Source organism: Lontra canadensis, unplaced genomic scaffold, assembly GCF_010015895.1.
Source record: "Lontra canadensis isolate GAN:19392208 unplaced genomic scaffold, GSC_riverotter_1.0 scaffold96, whole genome shotgun sequence".
In the NCBI taxonomy this organism is placed as follows: domain Eukaryota; kingdom Metazoa; phylum Chordata; class Mammalia; order Carnivora; family Mustelidae; genus Lontra; species Lontra canadensis.
In genome coordinates, this window is record NW_022631090.1 from 1,779,108 (window position 1) to 1,788,248 (window position 9,141).

Consider the following 9,141-nt stretch of genomic DNA (forward strand, 5'->3'; position numbering starts at 1 on the left):
CACTCTCTTTAGAAAAAAAAAATAGAATCTCATCTTTGGTTTTCATAGTAAAAGTAATAGCCAAAATGCAATGTCTAGAGCTCACAGGTTATGTGTCTTTAAAAATGTGTGGAACAAAATTGCTTGATTTGAGGAGTTATGTTTGGTTGCCATGGAGAGAAAAAAGAAAGCTGATGCTCTCAGTTGAAGTAATTTTTTGGGAAATCTTGTTACTGCAACAAGACCATTTTCTGCATAAGGCATCTCCCAGACTAGAGTTTACTATAGGACTATATTCCTAAGAGCTTTCTGTGTCTGGGACCTAGTGACGTTTAGGGTAGGAATGGTCCCATCGGCCTCTTTCTGTTGACTCAGCCTATTGTCAAGCAATCGGAATGCTGATAATATCCGATTTGAATGCATGTAAGTATGTATGCACTGTCCCAGTATAGCTCAGTTTAAAACCCAGTTGTCTGCACAAATGGTTGGTGTAGAATAAAGACCCAGTTGGTGGAAGAGCAACGGAATGAGCAGGAATAATGTCCCTGGGAACAGAGCTGGATGCAGAGCTGTGGCTGACACCAGGACTTGCAAAAGGCAGGGTGATTGAGTCTGATAAAAAAAAAAATTCCTTACTGCCTTCATAGGAATCTATAAACTGAAATATTGACTTGGTTTTAAGAATCTTGAATCATTGATTCTTAACCTGTACCATCATCCTGGTTATAACAACGTACACAAGTAGATTTTATGAGAAATAAAAATTGACAAGCTCTGGTTTCTGTCTTCTTTTTTTGGTAATTCTTCAAGGTGTCAAGGTAGAAAGAGAAGAAATGAGTCTAAGAAATGGCCCTTTGGTTACTGAGAATTCCCTTTTTCTGCAAGTGTATGTTAGTCTCTTAAGGAATTTGCACTGTACTAGGCAAATTGAGACATGCCAAAAAGGATTGCCTCCTTAGCATCCAGATGCTTACGAAGCAGTTGGGAAAAGCAAAAACATTAACAGAAGAAAATACATAATCGAAGTGGCAGTGACATCCTGGGGAGGTCAAGCGAAGGCTTAGTGGAAAAGTGGGGCTTGTACCCTGAAAGACAGGTAAGACCTGGCTGCATAGAAAAAAAGAGGAAGAACAGTTCAGAAATAGAAAAACAAGGAAGAACATTCCAGAAAAAGGCCACCATTTGTGGCTTCATATTAGGGCAAAACACAGTGACAGCAATAATTTACAAATATTATACTGGCAGTTCATAGCAGAATTGAGTGGGCGAAAGTCTGGAGGTAGGAGAGGAGAAGCCACATAGGAAGTTGTTGCCATTCACCCACACATCCATCCAACCACCCATCCTTCCTTTCAACCCTCCACTTATTCCAACAGGCATGGAGGTATATTTGATAAGCTGGGCATGAGATAACAAGAGATCGACAGCAAGAAAAGGAAGGAAAGAACATAAGAAGCACTGCAAATGAAGAATGAGAGACGAATTTCAAGTTTCCAAACTTCAGATAACCATAAGTAGGGTGGTTCCCAAATGGACGCCAAAGTTGGAATGAAGAGCTGTTCTGGAAGAAGGTGAGTTATTGGCATGGCCCCTTTGCCATCTACAAGCAGGGCTGTCACTCCTTAGAATTCCGGCAATTTAGGGACAAAAAGAAGCTCTTTAAATGGGAAAGATTTAAGGTAGAAAATAGCGATAAGACTAGATACGGGTAGGGTCTCTTGTCAATCTGAGACCTCAGGAATGAAGGAAAGGTCCTTCCTCGCTGATGACATTACCATCTAATTTAGAGGACACCTATCCCATTTCCAGCTCATTACTTTGATGGTAATTATAACAAAATGGCCATCCGGCATCCGCTTGAAATTTCCCAGAGACTGTGCTCTCGTAAGCTCCCGAGGCAGCTCTGTTACCTTTTCAGACTGGTCTGTTACGAAGTTTTCTCACTAAGTAGGACTGAAATCTACATTGCTCTGTGCAGTGTGTACCATGGCATAATTACGATCCTTTTCCACATGAAATCCCTTAGAAATTGCAATCAGCCACGTCTATTCATCTGACACATTTCATGCACCTGGGTCATAGCTATACTCTACTGGGGGTCAGTTTTTCAGGGCTCAGGCCATCTGATTCCATGACTTACCGGGAAGCCCAGGGAGGCCTTGTTGACCTGGTAATCCATTGATTCCTTGATCTCCAGGAAGCCCTCGAGGTCCAGGAGATCCCGGCAGCCCAATTCCTGGGGGGCCAATTGGACCACTGTGGCCCTTTTCACCAGGAAGTCCTGGGAAGCCCTTTTCACCTGGGAAGCCCTGTCCACCATCACCCTAGACAACACAGAAGAAAGAATGAAAGTCCAATTGAAAGACGGATCAGGAGAGGCTTCCGACCACAGGAAAGAGGTAACCAATGTGGCCAATGCTTCACTTTTGGCTAAAATCCTCGATCCCTCTAGTTTCTCAATCAATTCCTCTGGTTTGGTTAATGAGAACAAAGCTAGTCAACCCTCGGAGATCTGATCACGCAAAACCTCCTAGATCAGTGGTGGGGAGGGAGGTAGGAAACAGGAGCAGGGTAACAGTCATTTTAAGCAATAGGGTCAATGGTTACGGGGGTTTATCAACTGAGAAGGTGACCCAGGCCCAGAGAAAGGTTCCCATCTTACTGAAAGGAGAAGCACAGAGCAGAGAGCATTAGTGGCCAAGGCCAGAAGAGATGCTGGGGACTCTGTTCTGCCCTGTCTCATGGTCTAGTGGCCATCAGAACTGCACCCCCCGCCCCTGCTGACTGAAGTCAGATGTGAGGATTTATAGAGCTCGTCACCCAGTAATGATCAACTTACCGGGAGGCCTGGCAGACCTGGTAAGCCGGGTGTTCCATCCTTGCCTGGGGCTCCAGTCTCCCCAGGGAGCCCCTGGGGGCCAGGATCACCCTGCTCCCCCGGCACCCCTGATCCTGAACTGAGAGTCGGTTCCCCTTTCTCTCCTTTGGGGCCCACAGGACCGCGAGGCCCAAATAAACCCTGATAAAGAGACAAAAGGGCAGAATCAGGAGATGGAGACAGGGTAGGACTCAGGCACCCAGCCTAGGTCTGACCTGAAGCAGATCCTTGGGTACCTTTTGGCACCACTCTAGGCACTTGAATATGTCATCATCTTGGAGCACAACTGCCCACCGATTTTCTTATCCTTTCTCAAAGTTTAAATCTTGGAGGATGGTAACCTTGTCTTAGTTTGATTTTTACCTTCAGGGCCCTGGAGCGTGCTAGGCAAACGCAAATGATTTTGTGGAAGGAAGGGAAGAACTGAGGAAGGGAGGGACAGCGGAGGGAAGGATGCAGAAGGGGACTTTGCACATCATCTGGTCTGACTTTTTCATACTACAGATCCAAATCCTGAAGCTCTGTTTTATCCCCATCTCTCTTTCCTGTGTTTTAGGAAAGCACATGGGGTGGGAATAAGGGGTCCTGGAGAGCTCCCAGTGCTCCCTCCCAGCAAAAGTTGGGTGAGACTTACTGGAGACCCTGATGGGCCCTGTGCACCCCCAGAGCCTGGATCTCCTCTGATTCCTTTAATGCCTGGAAGGCCTATGAGGCCGGGGGGCCCAGGCAGGCCTGGATCCCCAGGTGGTCCAGTGTTAGGGATACCACCATCACAGGCACAGAAGCCCAAGTCCCCTAGGGGAAAAAAAAGACAATGGTTAAACAAAGTGGACAACCTTTCCAAGAAAAAAGAATAATATTAATGCAGGGATCTGCACCCTGAACAACTCTGTGGAGGGAATCAGAAGGCCTAGTAACAGGTGCCAGGAAATAGGCTAGCTCTGTGGTGAGTCAGGGAAGAGCCCAGGCTCACATCCTAAGTCGAAGCTTGCAATTCCCTTCCCTTTCCCTCCAAACAGACCTCCTTGGAGCTGTACAACAGAGATGGATCTAATTAAGTAGTGACATGTTAGGAGGTGGCACTGAGATCAGGGAAGAGGAAGCGAGGACCGCTCTACTTGAGGCTGAGGTGAGCTGGTCATTCTGCAACAGAAGAGGAAAGATCTCGGGTGCTTGAAACCCCTCGGCCATCCCCAAAGCTCTCCTCGGCCTGCAGTCTCACCTCTTCTTCCACCATGGCCTGGGCCGCAACTGAAACGAATTGATTGATTTGCACTTTAACATCCGGCTCTCAAGAGTGTGCAACAGAGGAATGACCCAGAGGCCGTAAGATGATGGACAGAGCTGTGCCGCCGAAGGCTGCGTTAATCGATCAGCCCTTCCCCCTCAGTGGGGACCCGTGGTTGTTTTCCTAGGGCCTGTTGGCTTTTTTGGAGGGCCAGGTCTTGACCTATTCAGAGTCCTTTCCTTCAGGCTGAAGTTAATGAGAAGTGACTTCCGGCCTTTGGCCTTGCACGCTGGGAAGGGCTGCGGTGTGTGCGGGCTGATAGCAGGGGCTGCCGGCCACAGCTTCTGCCGGCAGATGGCGTAGGAAGAGGAAGAGGAAGAAGAGCCTGGGAACCACTTTGTCCCCTGTGACCTCGATTACCAGCCTCAGTCTCTGAGCCCTAAATATGGAGCTCTACCAACAATCCTATAACCAAATCCCCAATCAGACCCCCCCAACTGCTTCTGGTCAGGTTCCCAAAGCTGTTAGTCTGCTCATGCCCCAGAAAGTCTTCTGCAAGGATTTTAGGGGAACAGAGAAACCCAAGGGGACCAAAAACAAAAAGTCACCTTTCATTCCTTTGAGGCCTGGGTTTCCTTTTGGACCTTGTTTTCCTCGGAGACCAGGGAAGCCTGGCTCTGCATTCTGTAGGGTTCCAGTCTCAAACGTGGGACCTTCAGGAAAAGGGAAACACAAAGATTGATGCATCACATATGACTCAGCACAGCAGCTCAGTTGCTAAGGCCTGTGTCCTTGAGGTTCACACAGAAGGACTACCATGTTCCAGGCACTAGACTAGACACCGAGGGGACAGGAATGACCAAGACAGCTTCAGTAAATGAGCAGTCCCAATGTCTACCGCAGAAAATGCTCTTGGGACAACAGAGGAAATGGGTACAAGCTTCCCAGGGTTCAGATGACATGGTCATGGGGCTTAGATGATGACGAAACATGCTGGGCCTGTGTCTACCCTTTCTCTTAGAATCTAGAACCCATGCTCAAGTAGAAGACATAAGAATAAGCCCTGTAGAGGCTTCAGGCAACTGTCTTGAGGACCCAGGCTTGGCTTCCCATGTCTCAGGCTTCCAGCCACTCCCCGTCCCCCTGGAGCCCTGAGGACCAGAGGAAGCTTGAGAGAGAGCCAACGTTGCTTCTTCAGGAGCTGTGAGACCAGAGACGGAGGGGCTGGGAACAACAGAGGGTAGGATGAAATGACTACACAGATTGGAAGGCATCAGGCAGCTTTCAGGCATCGAGGCGGCCTTAGCTTACTTGCTTGTGGGTAAGTGCTCTGACCACTCTGGTCATTAGCCTGTGGCAGCTCTGACCCAGGAGCACCACGGGTCCTGGCTATTTCTCCTATGAGATACTCTCTCCCTCAAGAATCATGACTGTTCTGCAGTCTCGATCACACCTGAGTCTCAAGACCAAAGAGAAACATGAAGGACTTACCAGGTGGGCCCGGTAGGCCAGGCAGGCCTGGCAAACCATCTCTGCCAGGGGGGCCAGCTGTCCCAACTGTGGTGGGGCCTCGGTTTCCTTGGTCCCCCTTCAGACCTGGAACTCCTTGGGGCCCTAGGGCACCTGGGATACCTGGAAGGATAAGCAATGCAAATCACGTAATGTAATAATGTAATAATAATAATGTAATAATAATAATAATGATGATGATGATATAATTATAATAATAATGTAAGAAGTAATGCAAATCATGTTATCCTATTCTTCTGGGGGTGCTCCAAGCAGCGGCATATGCTGGGAACTCCCTCCAAAGGAAGAATTGGGGAGACCATTTGCCCTTCTTTTGCATCAGAGTTTGAAGGGTCCTAGGAGTCATCTAGGCCAACCTCTTGGTTTCAGCTCAGGGTCAGGATCTCAGGGTCGCAATCTCAGGGTCATGAGATCGAGCCCCATCCAGGCTCCCCCGTAGCCTTGCTCCCCCTTTCCCAGTTCGGGAAATTCCCTAGTTGTACAGGTGGGTCTAGCCATCTCCGCTGGCTCGGCTGAGGCCATGGGGAGCCTGCTTGGGATCGGGGTGGGGGAGAAGCTTGGACAGAGGGCAGCTGCAGAGGACATGGGGGAACATGGTCAAGGGTGCAGAGCTTTTTGGTGGTGAACCTGAGTGGGAAGCCTGGTCTCCAGTCTCCTCCTTTTCGATTTTTCAACCTCAGTGGTGGTTGCTTTCAAAGCACAGGCATCCTTACAGATGTCTATCCCCAAGGAACTTAGAAACTGATGCCTGTCAAAGTCCTGCCTGAACTTACATTTGGCTCATCATGGCCTCTGAGAATCTAGCATGGCATTTCTCTATTCACTACTAAAGAATGACGTATGGGTGTGCTCCTCTAATGGTGGCTTCAGTCATAGGCTCCTGGGCTATTTAGTGTCTGAGTTAAGCACAGAATGAGGGTCTGGGTACTTTTGTACCCCTCTTGGCTTTTGTTAGCCCCTGCTGGCAAGCATCAGCTGAGATGGCAAATCCACTGAAGAGTGACAGGGTTCAAGCTGTCCAACACCGGTCCCCTGTAGTTACTGCAAACCCCAAAAGGATTGCCTGTCCAGCAACACCACATCATCAGGCCAAAGGAAAGCTGCTTGGCCAGGTCCTATCCTATACATTAGCCTTGGGCTGATGGTGGGGAACTTAGACCAGATGGGGATGCCGAAGGGGGTGCTGGGCACCAGCATGTCTGTGCAGGGGGTGGGTTAGTTTGTTTCACCTGGTAAAGCTGGTAAGCCGGGGACACCAGAAGGGCCAGGCTGGCCCTGGATGCCTTCATCTCCTTTAAGTCCTGGGAGGCCTGGCATACCGGGGTCTCCAGGATAACCTGGCATCACGATGAAAAAAAAAAAGGAGTAAGCAAATGCAGAGGAGGCCCACAAATGGCACTGAATAATGCCTAAGAAGGGTTGCAAGGAGATGTCCTCAGGGTAGAAGTCTCTTTCTTGCCCTTCACAGGTCTCCCAGATGCTAATGGTCTCGTGTAATCATGGGCCGGCAGGAGCTAAGGTTCCACTAGTGTTCAGAACCAGTCCGGTTAGGGCTAACCTTCCATGGTAAGATCTGCTAAGAACTAGGAAGGGTCTTCTACTACTATTAACCTTCTGTCATGCCTCAAATGTCTACCATTTGGATGAGGGTGTTGACGTCTACTATTCACATTATGCCAATAGGTTCCCAGGAAGTTACTATCAACCATTAAAACCTTAGTTTCAATGAGTTTACTGGACAGGGCATGGGCGAGAGAGGATGAGAGGGGAGAAACAATTTCAGAGACTGAGGCAAAAGAGGTACAGTCATAGAAGACTTTGCTTAAGCAAGAAGCTGCAGGAGACAGTGGGCATACAGATGTTTGGAGAAGGCAATGGGAACATTGTTGGATATTTGGATACCTTTCTACTTCCTATGCAGTTGTCAAACCCAAGCAGGCATGGGATCATGCAGATAAGATCCCAAGTGTCCCATTGTATCATGCTGAAGTAAGCCTAGCCAGGGAGGATATCAATCCTTCCCTAGCATCATTAGGAGAACAACTTTCAGCAAGTCCAGGCCCAGTCTGACCAAAACCCTAGTTAGTCTTGGTGGGCCCAATACAAACATAGAGTAGAGGCCTTGGCTTCTTTGCCCAAATACATTGGAGTTAGCTTCATTCCCCAAGTACAGGACCCATGAGGGGCCCTTGAGGGCATTGGCTTGAGCAGCGATACAGTGGCTGAAAAAGTGTCCTCTTAACAATTATTAAGGAATATAGATGTAACCCCTAGTCCTCTCTTTTTCACTCCAATCAATGAGAAGTTGCACCTGAGATCACAGCACCATCTGTATCCATGAAAACATCTGGGCCCGGCAAGCCAATGGCACCCTTTTCACCCTGTAAAGATTCAATTGGTTAAACACAAACTTCCAATGACCTTATCACTCAAGCTCTATGTGCCCTCAAAGCCATTCCCCCAGGAAAATGAAAGCTTTCTCCTTCTGCAACTCCTGATTCCCGGGGCCAGCTAGGTCCAGTAAATTTCAGATGAAGGCAATGCAAAGGACAACAGGGGCCTGACACTCAGTTTGCACACCTGTCAAAAATAAGGAATCCCAATTTTATTCAGCAACCCAACTCCCGGGTCATCTGCTTCTGGGTCTGGGACACAGATCCCCAAAATAGACAATGTTGCCACACCAGAGACGTCTAAAGGAAGGGGTAGTTTCAACTTTTTTTCCCACCCAAAGCAGACCCAGGACTCTGCTGCTGTCATAAGCTTTGTTAGCAGATGATTTCAGGCAGATGAAGTCAAAGGAGTCCTGAGTCCAGGGGGACCCAGTTATCAGAATCAGATACAGTAGCATATCCGGTGGGGGTGGTGGGAGCTGCATGCCCCCAGTATAGGTGATAAGGGGATGCATTGTCTGTAGATAATTTTTAAAACAATCATAAAACCAAAAATTTGGCAATTCTAAGCAATGTCAGTAGTAGAATATTCCTCCTTGTAGAGATGAATTTGCTCCTGCAACCCTTCCCGTGCGCCACCCCCCGTGCCCCGCTCTTAGTCTACTTCTGATCAAGCAGTATCTAAGGAAGGCTCACTGGTTTTGTGTGCTCAAAGTAGGGTTCATGCACTTCACATGAAAGAGTAAGATTTAAGAAGTTAAAATATGGAAAGAATACTTCATCTCATAGGTAGGCATTTGCTATGGTCCAGGTGTTTGCATCTCCCCTGCCCCCAATTCATTTTGAAAACCAAATGCCCAAAGGGATGATATTAGGAGATGGGGCCTTTGGGAGGGGATCAGGTCATGAGCGTGGAGCCCCCACAATTGGGACTAGTGCCCTTAGAAGAGCAGGCCGAGAGAGCTAGCTTTCCCCTTCCACCATGTGAGGACACAGTGAGAAGCAGTAACCGGAAAGGGACCCTCACTCAACCATGCTAGCACCCTGATCTCGGCCTTCCAGCCTCCAGACCAGTGAGGAATAAGTAATTTTCTGTTTTTTTTTTTTTTTTTTTTTTTTTTTTTTTTTTTTTT

The 9,141-nt window shown here is 48.1% G+C and overlaps 1 protein-coding gene across 1 annotated transcript in view; it reads right to left on the bottom strand.

Annotated features, from left to right (window-relative positions):
- The window catches only part of COL4A6 (collagen type IV alpha 6 chain), a 267,989-nt gene that overhangs the window by 25,935 nt on the left and 232,913 nt on the right, over positions 1–9,141 (bottom strand). Inside the window, exons 18-24 of the mRNA XM_032837168.1 lie at positions 7,927–7,996; positions 6,845–6,952; positions 5,577–5,717; positions 4,694–4,798; positions 3,492–3,652; positions 2,819–2,998; positions 2,120–2,303 (exon numbers count right to left, since the gene is read on the bottom strand). Coding sequence (XP_032693059.1) covers positions 2,120–2,303; positions 2,819–2,998; positions 3,492–3,652; positions 4,694–4,798; positions 5,577–5,717; positions 6,845–6,952; positions 7,927–7,996 — 949 coding nt within the window. The remainder of the gene's footprint in view (positions 1–2,119; positions 2,304–2,818; positions 2,999–3,491; positions 3,653–4,693; positions 4,799–5,576; positions 5,718–6,844; positions 6,953–7,926; positions 7,997–9,141) is intronic.